Below are 14,245 nucleotides of genomic sequence, written 5' to 3'. Positions count from 1 at the left end.
GAAATGGATCTGAGATGATTAGATAGATAGATAGATGATAGATAGATGATAGAGAGAGATCTAAGTCCAGTCAAAGGCGACTATGGGGTGTGGTGCTCATCTTGCTTCAGGCCAAGGGACCCGGCATTTGTCTGCAGACAGCTTTCCAGGTCATGTGGCTAGCATGACTAAACTGCTTCTGGCACAACGGGACACCGTGACAGAAACCAGAGCATACGGAAATGCCATTTATTTTTTGTAAGTTGCTTTGAGTGCGCGAGAGTGGCGAATAAATAAATAAATAGAATAAATAATCAGTCTTTCCCAATACCAGACACTCCAGCTTGCCCCACCCTCTGGCACCAGCAAGTACAGCGCTAACACCTGCAGCAGGGAAGTTTTCAGGGGCCAGCCACAGGCATGAAGGCTGAAGGTGGTCACCATGCACACACATCTATCCCCATCAGCAAACCAAGGCACTGCCAAGTGGGAGCATTTAGGAGCAACTCTGTCAAGTGCTTGAGACACACTCACCATTTCAGAAGATGACCACAGAAGACCCACCACCTACAACAGCAGACATGTGCTCAGTCATGAGAGAAAAAACACTTGGGTTCCCATACAGTAGTGTGTTTTTCCCAGGAGAGAGGGGTGCAGCCTTTTAGCAGACCCTGAGTCTAGGATACATCGTTTTTGTGTCCTCCTTTTCACATCAGAAGAAAGAAAATTTATACTAGTCTTACTGGACATAGAATCCAAAGTAGCACTGGAGATCTAGCATGGCTCAGGTCCCGGTTCAAACTCCAGTTTAGCCATGCTATCAAACAAACAAAGCCTGTGTAGGGGGCTTGTTCAAAGAGCTTCATGCACGTTAGCGGGTAATCCTTACAATAGCCTGAAAGGCAAGTTGGTTAACATCCCCATATTGCAAATAGAGGGTTCAGTGTGTAGCTTGCTTCAGGCCACCCAGCGTATTCATTGCTGAGGTCGGATTTGAACCAGGAACATTTTCATTTGTAACTCAGTCACAGAATCACAGAACTGTAGAGTTGGAAGGGACCCTGAGGATCATCTAGTCCAACCCTCTGCAGTGCAGGAATCTTTTGCCCAATGTGGGACTCAAACCCATGACCCTGAGATTAAGAGTCTCATGCTCTACTGACTGAGCTATCCCAGGTTAAATCTATTAGCTACTACACGACACCAGTGCAATTGGATTTCAACAAGTCATTATTACCAAGCTTCAAATTCCCACCTGTTTAATGGGGATCAAGAGCAAAACTTTTAATTCTATGCATGTGTACTGAGAATTAAGCTGCACTGAACATAGTGGCACTTACTTCTGAGCTAACATACACAAGGTTTGGGCTGAAAGGCTGATGGAAGCATGTTCCATTGAAATCAGTGAGACTTGCTTGCAAATAAATCTAACAATAGGGCTGAAAGGCAACATGGCTAATTTGGGGCAGTCTGGCACATTTGGGGTTGATTTTTCTTTGGCTTTATGAACTCTCTATGCTTAAATTACTTTTCAGCAACACTGTAATGAAAAATTCATGTTCAAGGGAATGCATTGGTGATTTGCCACTCTGACAGTAGCTAGTACTTGTTTTACTTGTTTCATTTGAAACAAAAAAAATGAGATAAAAAGATTCTCTTTTATGAGAATTGTCTTACAGCCAATTTTATTAATGTGGATCAATATTTTCCCCTTTTGTCATACATTATATAAACCCAACACAAAAGCTCTTTGCTATGTACAAAGCTCTTTGCTATAGTTGCAAAGGCAGCCCAGGGCAGCGGCTCAAACTGCAGCCCTAAAACTTGGCAACTCTAAGAACCAGCCTCTGTCAATCTCTGGCCACAATCCTTCATTCCATGAAGGGAATAATAACAGGAACAGGTTCTCCACAGCAAACAATGTTACTTTCCTTTTCCACAGTGACACAGAACTATTTTTGGAATGACTGCCGTGCACTGTGATTAAAAGAGGGTGCCGGAGCAAAGCATAAGCATCGCTGAGGCACGGCTCTTTTATCCTTTCTAGAAGCAAGCACAAAGCACTCTGGTTTCTCAAGTAATATTTCCATAGGAAAGAAGTCCACATTTCCACTTGGGAAAGCTGGCACAATAATGCAAGTCCTGTGATCCCAAAGTCAAAATGCCCAACCGGCAGGTCCAGGAGATACCAGCCCAGCCGATCGTCAGCACTGGCCACTGCTTCTGCCTCAGCATGTCAGGAGTCCTTCCTTTGCAGCCAGCCGCTGCCGATGGATCTTGTCCTGCTGCAGCTCCTCGTGGTTTGGGTGCCAGAGCTTCAAGATGATCCTTTCAATATTGAGGGCATAGACTGTGTGTGCAGGAACCACTTCTCGGTGGACCTACAGGTTACATATGAGGAAATTTTGTTAGCAACATATTCTCAACGTAAAAGGCCTAAAATGTCCAACTGGAACTAATTGTGTGTTTCTTATTCTTAGTGCTGCATACGCTACATAATCCCCAGTCCAAGGGACAAAGAGTGTTTGATGCATGTGCCAATTAATTTTTCAAGATATACATCCTTCCTTTTGGGAAGGGCAGAATGTGTGCTCTGCACACAGAAGGTCCTGGGTTCAGTCCCCAGCATCTACAGTTAGGGCTGCGAGGGGCCCCTGTCAGAAATCCTGGACTTCTGCTGTCAGTCACAGTAGACAGCACTGAGTTAGATGGAATGATAGTCTGACTCAGAATAGGGCGGCTTCCTATGTTCCTAGCATACAGTTTGGGAATTACTGTACCAAGAACGGTAAGGGGAATATGACCACATGTTACATGCATAGCTAAAAAGTGAATTGTTGCCCTGTCCAATAATGTTTGCGATTCATAGAAAGATGGCTTGATAAGTGTATGTAAGATCAGAAGTACATAGAGTGGGGACTGGGCCTGTTTGCCTAAATTTTGGGAGCTTCAGTAGGAAATTAAATTTAGTTCGCTGGAAAATCTAAAACAGTTGCTGGGTTAACAGCTAGATACAACCTGGAAGTTTATGTAGTGCATATGCACTTATACAGAAAAGAGCATTTCCTTCCTACAGTCCCAAGGTTACTTATGTTGGGGTTTTGCCAGAAAACACTCTCTCCAAGCCAAGCTAGCTAGCAGAATAAGGAAGTTACCTGCAGAGCTTCGAAGAGGTCATACATGTTGACTGGTGGCAGAGTTGCTGGAGAGGTGTCCCCAGAACATGCCAGGAGTAGAGCTGCTTGCTGCTCAGCATCGTCAGGAGGTGGGTGGGAAGCAAGGTTTTGACCAGGAGGGGGAGCTAAGCATGTGGGAGGGCTAGAAAAAGAGAAATAGGGAGGAAAAGAGGAAAGAATGAAAAACGGTAGTTTCATATTCTAAAGTTCTGTCCTGCACCACATTAAAATAGGTACTTTCTTACCACTCAGTTAAGTTGTTGTAAGCAATAACACTATTCTTCAGATAAGGCTGTGGGTTCACATTGCTTCCAAAGGCATACTTGAAGTGACCATCTCTGAGACGGTAGGCCTTTCTCCTTGATATTATAGATGCAAGGATATCCTTAAGATGCTTCTGCAGAGACAGAACTCATATTTACTGCTCATGATGAGTACCAAGAACAATTTCCAATTCCCGTCCTGTGATTATTACATTGTAAATACTTTGCACGACACCCAAGCCTGAAACCGGAACACCCACTGGTCAGGCTGCAGAGCTTTATGCCAAAGAAATTGCAGACTGAATTGTTACCCAGAAACAATCCAGGGAATCAATGCATGTCATTAGCATAGCCACACATCAGCCTGATCCAAATCTACACAACTTATCTTCTAAGAAGATGACCCTGGCAGACTTAGTGTCAGGACCCCCACTCTAAGCAGCAACAGGGACTCTGACTCATAACTCATATGAGGAGGGATGGCCAGAGTTATTGGACTGGCGGCACTGGAACTAGAGCTGCTGGAAACTGACATAAGCCTCTTAGGAACTTTTGCTAATTCATGTTTGCCGTGTTCCACTATAAAGGCAGGGAGGAGCAGAAGAAATAGTGGCCCCAAGGTTAACATCAAAAGCAGATAATAGACTAGGGGAGATGTATCCCCATCTTAACTTCCCCAACTTCACTCCCTCACAATATGTACAACTAAGAGCTAAAAAAAAAAAAGAGAGAGAAAGCAAAAAGGTTGAGATGCTTAGAAATCCAAGGCACGGAGTCAGATTTTCATCAGAACCAGATATGGCTTTGTTTTCTTTCATTCAGCACTTAAGCCAGTATTAAATGCTTTATAAAGTCCAAGTTTGTATGCCAGCAGTTACAGAAAAATCTCAGCCTGCCTTACTCATACTCTGAGAAATAACACCAAAAGTGCTATCATATATGCTTGCAAAGGCTGGTTTTGTTTTGTTTTTTGTTTTGTTTTGTGGGTATCTGTTTTGTTTATTTCTATAGTGATAGCTAGTTTTAATTCCATACCATACACAAAATAAGACGTTTTCTGCCTGCAGCAAAACCAGGGCCACATTTTTCCTTCTGTGTTATCTCACCTCCACAGCATAGACAACAACTGTCACTGCCTCTTCAGTGACATTATCCAGTCCGTGCTCATAAGCAGTGACAATCATCCTTCCCTCCAGCTGGCCCCAAGTGGGAAGCATCATTGTATGTGAACAGAGCTTCAGATCATCATCTTCTTGGGGGTCCTTGGCCACAAACTGCTGAGCTCCAGATAATGGATTCTGAGGCTGGAATCGGTGCTGTTAAGTATAACAATACATTTCATCTGTCTAGGCTAAAACACTGAGCGAGATTAAATAATGCTCCATTTGGACACATAACCTGCCACTTTCTTAAGACTTCAGAGAGATAAGAGAAATTAAACACATTATTTTATCATAGCAGCCCCCTAAACTGCAATCCTATACATGAAGAAAGCCCTACAGAGTTCAACAGTACACACTCTGGGATAAGTGCATATAGGACTGAACTCTTAAGGATATAGATCACATCTGCAGCTCCACAGAAATACACAAAAACAGGGTGGTATCCAACTTCTTACTGGGCATTTCACAATTATTCCTACCCAGTTTATTTATGTATGCATTCTTATCATGTTTTTGCAATTTTATCACTAGCATGTACGTTTATACAGTCATACCTCATGTTACGTCTGCTTCATGTTACGTTCTTTCAGGTTATGTCCCACGGCAACCTGGAAGTACCGGAAAGGGTTACTTCTGGGTTTTGCCGCTTGCGTATGCGCAGGCGCGCAAAATGACGTCATGCACATGCGCAGAAGCAACGAATCGCAACCTGCGCATGCGTAGACATGCCGCTGCGGGTTGCGCTCTTTTGCGAACGGGCCTCCGGAACAGATCCCGTTCGCAACCAGAGGTACCACTGTACATGAGTTTAGTCTATTCAGCTATTCAGTCTATTGTGTAACTAATTCTCAAAGCAATCTTCTTCTGTCTAAGCCACTTTTATATATTTGCACATTAAATAAACTTCTTAGTTGCAAGTTGTGAAAGACAGGAGGCCTCTTGAGCATTTTTTTTCCATTTATTTGAGTATAAGATAGAACTCTACCAATTTTAACCATATGGGTGGTTATGCTGATTTTATTAATGTAAGCAATTTGTAGGCTACTTTTAGTGTTTGTTTTTAAAAAAGGAATTAATAAAACAAAAAATTGTAATGTTTCTCCTTTTGAATTGAACATAATTCCCTTCACGTAGCCTCTATAGTTGAGAGCACATTCTTTGCACCAAAAGCAGAGAATATTGTTTCTCATTAATCTCACTTGCACTTTGCAGAGTCCCTATCTTCATGCTTGTGGAGAAGAGATTGATAATATTAAAACTGTATCAGAAGACACCTCAAACACCAGAAGGGGCAAAGCATGACTTGGCATGTTGGTGGTGCGTCCTTAATACCCATACATCTTTAGAACTGCTGCTAATAATGACATCTACTGGCTCCCTAAGCTATTCTGCTCTTCTCCTTCCCTTTTCCTCCTTCATCCAAGCTCATGCAAAAGCCTTTGAAATTACGTTATGCAAATCTGCCTGTTCTTTAAGGTTGGCTGTTGCATCTCTCTTATGTGTGCCACTGACGGCCTTCTGAGGGCTTCTGCTGCAGTGGCACCTCATATGTAGAACTCCCTGCCCCAAGAGGTTATCTTCCCCTTTATTTGTGTTCTGCCAGCAACTGAAAACTTTCCTTTTAAAACAAGCTTTTATTTATTTTATTTCATACAATTTCTACACCACCTGATTGTAAAATAATCTCAAAATGGTTTACAAAAAAGATAAATAAGAAAAGTTAACAACAATTATTTAAGACTATCCTAAACTTTTAAAATAACAATATACAAAAAACAGATTAAAACTCACATCAATTTCCTAAGCATCTGGATAGGATTGTCTTAAAAAAATGTTTTAGCAAGTACCCAAAAGAGTGCAGTGAAAGCACCTGCCTGATATCAATAGGCAGGGAGTTCCAGAGAGAAGGTGCCGCCACACTAAAAGACTGAGTTCTTACAAATGCAGAATGGTTCTGAAGTGGCACCTATACCAGGGCCTGTTCCACTTTTGATTTTATTGCTACTCAACTGTATCAGTTGCTGGTGCTGCTCTTTTGGTGTTTGCTTTCAGCTGCTGTTTCTGGCTTCATAATTTGTATTCTAATAGTTGGGTCATTGTTGCTTTTGTATGCCATTTTGAGCAACTCCTTTAGGAATGGCAAAAAAGTGAGGTATTCATACTTTTAAAAAATAAATCTAAGAAGTCTGCCAAGTAACAGTTGGCCAAAATTCCAGTCCCAGGTCGAGTTCTTCCCTTTGCTCTCCCAACATCATTATCTGAAACATTTCCACACTGCTAAACCACCTCAGTGGCTACCACTAGTGGAGGTGTGGAAATGTACAGCGTAGGGATATGCCTGGTGAACTGTACTAAAGGTTTTGGAGAGTGTGTCGGGAACTTGAGCTGGGGCTGCTATTTATGATAGCAGCTCTGCATTTTTTATCATGTTGGTTTCCAACATCTAGGCTTAGTTTTCCTCTTTCTAATGCATGGAAGAATGGACAAACTTACATCAAACTTCTGCCGAACGGAGGAAAACTTTTTCTTCCCCTTGGGCTTCCCTGGTTTTGTTGCAGAACCTCCTGTCCATGGCAAAGAGCCAGCACCCTCTGGAAATGGAAAAGAAGAAAACAGTAAGTCTTAGATTTGGTAAGGATCTAAACCTCCATTGCACCCTGTCCAATTTAAATATCCTGGTCATCACAGTCTATCACAAGTGCCAGAGGTTGCTTATGCTCTACTCCAGCAACCTCAGCTTCCCAAACCACAGTTTCCACTTTTCTGGGCTGAGCTATTTTCTGCTACTCACACCCAGCATCACACTCATGTCTCTGAACCACAGTCAATATATTTTATAGTGTGCTCTCTGGAGCAAAAGGACTCCTTTTTATTATGTGTTTATACATTACTTACATCAGTGGGGCACTTAACTGGTTGTGATACTGAAGAATGGCATACATTGCAGCATAAAGTTTGAAGTGCAGCACAAAGTTTGGCAAAATGAGGAACACAGCAGGGTTTCCCTGATGAGAGTACAACTGCTAGAAAGCTGGGGTGAGGAGAACCAGGGGAAGAACAAGACCACCAGGGCTCCCAACAGGACCATATTGTGGCAAGAACTCCATGGACATGGAAGAGCAATGATTACACAGAGACAGAACATGAATCTCAGTGACACTTGATAAATAAGAGTGTGCTGCTTCAGGGCATAACAAAAGCATTTTTGAAGAGAGATAAAAATAGGCCCCCTTGACTTATGATAATCTGTCGTGAGTCAAAGAAGAGCAAATTGTCATCTTCTCTTGCAAGCTCCAAACTGTATTTTAATCACTTTCACAATAAGTCTTCTACCTTACTCCCTGAAGGACTTCTGGAGAATGTTCTGTGTGTGGCAGCTCACAAATCTACCCAATTAGACAGAATCATGGCAAGTCTTTTTTCCCAACACATTCGGGATCAGACTTGTACTTCTGAAATGGAATTCTGAAAAACATTTAACACTGCAGTCTCAAGCACACTTACTTTCATTTCAAGTAAATGTGCTTATGAATGCGTTGCTTCCACTATCCTGACTTTACTGTTTAAGTTATGCTCAACATAAGGTTTATTTAATCTTAAGACAAGCAAAATATGGGCATTTCAACCTGTTCCTACAAATTAGGTATGCTGCTCAGACCTATTAGTCCCACTGTACAGGGTTATGATGAAGCTGGCAGACTGCTCACAATTAGCTCAAAGAGAAATCAACCCAGATGGTTTGCACTTGTCATGTGTGGGGCTGATGAGAGGATGAAAGTCTCCAGTTTCTTCTGGGGGCTTTTAAGCCTGAGTCATAGAAAGGGAGGAAGAGGAGGATAAAGAGATTTGGTGAGCAATCTACCTGCATCCCCAGGTGAGGAGGCCTGAGAAAAAGGCAGGAAAAAGTACAGGTACCCAAAGATCTGAGGGTATGATCACAGTACAATGATCACAGCTGCAATCGTGGGTAGAGGAGGAACTGTTGGCCTTCCAACCAGTCAATCAAGTTTGATATCACCTTTGCCTATTTGCAGATATTTATGGTGAGGCAGCCTAAGGAAGCATTCTAGGAATAGCTACAACTGTCCTATTTAAAAGAGGACTCCCTGGAAAAGACCCTGATGTTGGGAAAGATTGAGGGCACAAGGAGAAGGGTTGAGATGGTTGGACAGTGTTCTCGAAGCTACAAACATGAGTCTGACCAAACTGCGGGAGGCAGTGGAAGACAGGAGTGCCTGGCGTGCTCTGGCCCATGGGGTCACGAAGAGTTGGACACGGCTAAACGGCTAAACAACAACAACGTCCTATTTAAAAAACCACAGAGAGAAAATGAATGCTGCTTCTGTGTGCTTCATTCCAACTCCAGTGCCAAGGCTTAATATGAAAACTTCAGGATCCCCTCCTCTATTCATATGTGCCCCACTTTCCTGGGTCTATTCATTCTGCAGTACACATCTGCTACTGAAGTTACTTATCAATAGCATCCTTAAGATCCATGCCAATGTCATTTACAATAATGAAATATATATATATTTCCAGGTTTCAAAAAAAGCTATTTTGGGAAGGAAGCAGCTCTATTGGTTTCTGAGAAGTACCGTATTGGCCCGAATATAAGCAGCACCTGAATATAAACCGTACCTTTAAAAATGGAGGCTGGGAAAGAAAAAAAAGAACATATACCCAAATATAAACCGCTCCATTCCTTGCTGCTCCTGGCTGCATAAGGGGGGGGGAGCTGTGCTGCGTTGCCGGTGGCCTTTCCCCTTCCTCGCTCTCTCCCTTCCCGACCTGGGGGGAGAGGATGGGGGACTGCACGTGGGGTGGGCACCACTTTGCCACACTCCTGGCGCTGTTTGCCCTGCGCTCCTGGCTGCATACCATAAGGTTGCGAATATAAGCCGCAATTTAACTTTTCAGGGTAAGAATTTTGGAAACAAGTGAGGCTTATATTCAGGCCAATATGTTAAAACAGACTCAGCATGCATCTAACCATACTAAAATGAATATTAGAATTGCTGCTGAAGTAAACACACTACAGCTCTTTCTCCTAAAGTCCAGGTGCATGAGCATTTTAACAGTCGACTTACCAGGTGCAGAAACCAAGATCTGGCATCGTGTGAGAATAGCCAACAGGAAGTCATTGTGAGAATGGACTGCCAAAAGAAAAGAAGTCCACATAAAGATGTCAGCAAGCCATCTTACAAGAAAACATGCACTTGCCTCAGCATCATATAGTGGCATGGAAGATGCCCCTTGAGTCTACACAGCAAGTACAGAACTAGATACAGAACTAGAGGTGCTTGAGCAATGCCTGATGCAATCTCCAAAACCAAAGGGGTGGCTAAACATTGTCTTCATTGATCATGGTGCCGTTTCAGTGCCCTATAGTTCAACCCACCCCATGGCCTGCTCATTTCATTACTGTATAGTATTCATTACTGTATAGTATTGCAGCTACCCCCAAGTTCAGCACGAGATTCATGGAAGCCACATAGGGCAACTCACATATAGTTTTCTTACCATTGTCTTGTGTCAGGAGCCTCCGCGCTTCTAGGTCGAATTCTTCTTTGCTGATCTTTTGCTTAAACCACAGCTTCAAATTAGCCCAGTATCTGTGAAATATATAAATAATGTACCCTCAATCCTAGCCTTCGCTTCTCAACAATCTACTCTTTCCCTCTTCAACCCTTTAGGAGAGACTACCACGCAGTTTCATACATTAGAGCAGTGGTGGCCAAACTTGGCCCTCCAGCTGTTTGGGGACTACAATTCCCATCATCCCTGACCACTGGTCCTGTTAGTTAGGGACGATGGGAGCTGCAGTCCAAAAACAGCTGGAGGGCCAAGTTTGGCCGCCACTGCATTAGAGGAACCTCAGGGGTTATTTAGTCCAAAGACGAGCAGAACTTCAGAGTTAATAAATTTAAGGAACAATTTGACCATCAGGACTCTCTGTTGAATATGAGAGCCTGGAAACAGAACATAGAACTATGGAAAATTATGTAACTGCAATACTCAATCTGAAAATAATAATGTCGAATTTTACACCTCAAGTTCCTGGCTCCAGCATAATCCTACGTGTACTAATTACACAATCCAAAGAAAGCAGCTGGAAATTGCCATGGAAGTGATTCAGTTTATGCTGGCTTTTTTCAGTGTTTCCCCTGGGGTAATTAAAAATTGTGTTCTTTGCAATTATAGCATGGTTATATTAAGGGCTTTCTTTCTTTTTTAAGAAAAAGAGGTACTGGAACTTGTTGGCCATTTTTTAGGGGGAGGACGTCTCTTCTTCGCCTGCTTGCCCCACCGCCATGGGAGAAAAATAAAACAGGTAGGTGGTCTTTCAACAACTGGTCTACATTACAAGCCATTGCTGACTTTGTCACAACTGCCTCTCCCCCACCCCACCGTCATGTACTGCCCCCCTAAAAAATAATAATTCTGGACATTTCAATTCAGTGAAGGGCTGGTACATCTCTGCCCTAGTAATTCTTGTCTGTTCTGTTTTAAATATATTTTAAGCTGCAACAAGAAAAGTTGTGCTGGCCACATGACCAGGAAACTCTGTCTGCAGACGAATGCCAGCAGGAAGATCAAGGCAATTAACCAGCAACCAGTTTAAATTGGTGTTAAACAATATTAGCTGAAACACAAAATATTACATAAAGAAGCTTACATATCCAATTAAAATATATTTACAAATTTTCCCTTATCTTCCCCTTAATTGTCTCTTACTGCACGTTTCTATATCAGTCCTACTAATGTTTTAATTTGTTTACAGTGTATCTTCAAATAGTTCAATACATTTCCCCATTCTATTTTTAAAAGAAGAGAAGAGTGGTCCTTGAGCTTTGGGCACCTGAGGTGAACTACAAAATGCTCCTCCGCAGATGCAGCCATTTCTGCCACTGTGGCAGTGGGCAATGCATTCCTTGGAGGCCACATCTGCTACCCTTGCAGATCCTGCCACCTGAGGTGGTCACCTCACCTTGCCTCATGGCTGGGCCGGCCCTACAAGGTTTATATTCTCTCCAGAACAGGGCACTGTGCTCTTATTTAGATATTCCTATTCTATTAGACAAGCCTACCCAGATGTTTAGGGATGCAGGTGGTCCTGTGGGTTAAACCACTGAGTCTACGGCTTGCCGATCTGAAGGTCAGCAGTTCAAATCCCAGCGACGGGGTGAGCTCCTGTTGCTCGGTCCCAGCTCCTGCCAACCTAGCAGTTTGAAAGCACATCAAAGTGCTAGTAGATAAATAGGTACCGCTCTGGCGGGAAGGTAAAGGGCGTTTTCGTGCGCTGCTCTGGTTCGCCAGAAGCGGCTGAGTCCTGCTGGCCACATGACCCGGAAGCTGTACGCTCGGCCAATAAAGCGAGATGAGCACCGCAATCCCAGAGTCGGCCACGACTGGACCTAATGATGAGGGGTCCCTTTACCTTTACCCTTACCCAGATGTTTAGAAAGTTTGTGTGAGTTTCACAGTCTATTCCATTTTGGTTCTCTGCCTCCCTCTCTCTCTCTCTGGGTGTGTTTTTTAATTAGGGTTGTAAAAAAGAGTAAGTGCTGATTTTTATTGTTGTCATCTTTTTTTGTCAAACCACCTTGAGAGGTCCCTCCACGTGCACCTGCTTGCCCCCTTGCAGGTGCCCATAAGCCCCATTCCGCATGTGTGGGACCCCGATCGCGGAGTGTGGCGGCGAGCCTTTGGAACTCCCTGCCTCTGGAGACCGAGCAGGCTGCGCTCTTCTGCACCTGCTCAAAACACACCTGCTTGGGCAAGGTTAGACCCAAGTGTGTGGAAATGCTGAAGTGAATTTTGATCCATTCTGCTGGCATTTTCACTTTTAAGTAAGCCGGCTTGTGAACTTCCCACGAACTCATTCTCTTTTCCGTAGACCGCGGGGAGGTTTGGTTCGTTTGCTTTTCGTACGGTGGAGAGATATATAAATGTTATGAAATAAATCAAACGAGAACGCTCTTTCCGCTCGACGCCACTTCGATGCCGGCAGCGAGGTATCGGCGAGGAGAGATTCGGGGCTCCGGAACAAAGAAATGAGAATGCGGGGAGGCGCCCCCCGAAGCGAAGTGGGCTCGGGGGCCGCGGAAGGACTCGGGCAGTAGCCGCCCGCCCGGCCACCCAGCCACCCCCCTATTTGTGAGCCGCCCCGGCAACGCCCGCCCCGCGGGTGCGAGGGACAAATCGAGGCCGGCGCTCGGGCACGGCCTACTAGGCCCCTCGCGCAGGGCGCGGCGGCTAAGCGGCCGGAGGGGCCGAGAGACAGAAGGCGAAAGGGCCCCGCTCCTCACTCACTGCTTGACGTTCTCGCCCAAGGCCTCGCTCAGGTTCTTCTTGGCCGCCTCCAGCTCGCTCACGTAGGTCGCCATGGCTCCGGGCGCCGCCCGCCCGCCCGCCCGCTCCGCTTGGGCCGGCCGGCCCCGGCGCGCCAACCTCAGAGACGATCCTTGACGGGTTCCTTTTGCTTTTTGGTTTCGCAGCTCCCGGCCGTAATTCCTCCGCTCCTCTCGCGCTCCCAGAGTGACTGCCTAGTATAGAATCCGAGAATCGTAGAGCTGGGAGGGACTCGAGGGTCATCTAGACCAACCCCCTGCCATGCAGGAATCTCAGCAAAAGCCTCCCTAGCTGCTTAATGAGCCTCCAGAGGAGGAGAGTTTCCCACCTTCCTAGGAGTCATAAAGTGGAGGGAAGCTGGGTGCTGAGGAAAAGCTAAACTAGGGTTCGGGGCTGCTCTTCTTGGATGTAGCCATCTCAATTAACCGGAATATGTTCTTAAGTCACAGCTGCTAATAGGGAGAAGGGCAAAATTCAGATCATATTGCAGGGACAGCCACAAAGTAATTTTATCTAGCAACTGGCAGACAGCTTTTAATCAAAATGCGGCAGAAAACATTCCCACTCCTAAGAAACACCTTTATGATTTTTAAGAGATAAGAACCACTAAACACTTCAATGTTACATTGCTCTTTGTGATGTGCACAGCCCCAACCGGCCCGAGCGCATGTGCGCCATAAGCAAAAAGCTCTTACCTTTAGGCGGTGCCAACAATTCCCTACAACCTGAGCACCTCTGGTTGGGGAAAACACATTTCTAGCCCCTGAAGCAGATTAGAGCTGACCCTAAAAATATCAAAGCTGGCCAGCTCTGCATTTCAGCCAAGGGACTTCATATTTTGACATAATTTTAATCTGTTTTAGTGTTTTAACTTAAATATGTTTTAAAGTATGGTTGTGATTTTTTTTCTTGCTTTATCTTTTCATAAACCATTTTGAGGGGTTTTTTTTTACCACTAAGTGGTGTAAAATTTTATGACTATATGCCACCCTTCATCCATGCAACACAGAACTGAACTTACAGATCAGATAATAATAATAATAATAATAATAATAATAATAATAATGAATAGTAATAATTTATTATTCATACCCTGCTCATCTGGCTGGGTTTCCCCAGCCACTCTGGGCAGCTTCCAATCAAATATTAAAAGCACAATACAGCATTAAACATTAAAAGCTTCCCTAAACAGGTCTGCCTTCTTTTAAAAGTTAGGATAGTTGCTTATTTCCTTGACATCTGATGGGAGGGCATTCCACAGGGCCCTCTGCCTGGTTCCCTTTAACCTCACTTCTCACAGCGAGGGAACCGC

At 44.2% G+C, this 14,245-nt stretch overlaps 1 protein-coding gene across 1 annotated transcript; it reads right to left on the bottom strand.

Moving 5' to 3' along the window:
- Window positions 1-1,647: 1,647 nt before the first annotated feature.
- On the bottom strand, window positions 1,648-13,151 carry TADA1 (transcriptional adaptor 1). The gene is made up of 8 exons (XM_081915153.1): window positions 12,895-13,151; window positions 10,102-10,193; window positions 9,669-9,734; window positions 7,075-7,172; window positions 4,525-4,734; window positions 3,401-3,552; window positions 3,135-3,297; window positions 1,648-2,360 (listed from the first exon to the last, which is right to left on the bottom strand). Exons 1-8 carry the CDS (start codon window positions 12,966-12,968, stop codon window positions 2,208-2,210), a joined length of 1,008 nt encoding a protein of 335 aa, XP_081771279.1. The 5' UTR covers window positions 12,969-13,151; the 3' UTR covers window positions 1,648-2,207.
- Between the last annotated feature and the right edge of the window lie 1,094 nt (window positions 13,152-14,245).

The sequence above is a fragment of the Podarcis melisellensis genome, assembly GCF_964234715.1.
Source record: "Podarcis melisellensis genome assembly, chromosome: 6".
Classification (NCBI taxonomy): domain Eukaryota; kingdom Metazoa; phylum Chordata; class Lepidosauria; order Squamata; family Lacertidae; genus Podarcis; species Podarcis melisellensis.
Note: the sequence above shows the minus strand (reverse complement) of the source record. Positions and strands in the feature narration are given on the sequence as shown.

What these genes read in the sequence shown, in the direction of transcription:
- TADA1 (XM_081915153.1), bottom strand. Translation starts at nt 12,968, where the DNA reads ATGGCGACCTACGTGAGCGAGCTGGAGGCGGCCAAGAAGAACCTGAGC. An exon ending in TTGGGCGAGAACGTCAAGCA is followed by an intron (nt 10,194 to 12,894) that starts GTGAGTGAGGAG and finishes TATATTTCACAG; the next exon opens with ATACTGGGCTAATTTGAAGC. An exon ending in GATCTTGGTTTCTGCACCTG is followed by an intron (nt 7,173 to 9,668) that starts GTAAGTCGACTG and finishes TTCCATTTCCAG; the next exon opens with AGGGTGCTGGCTCTTTGCCA.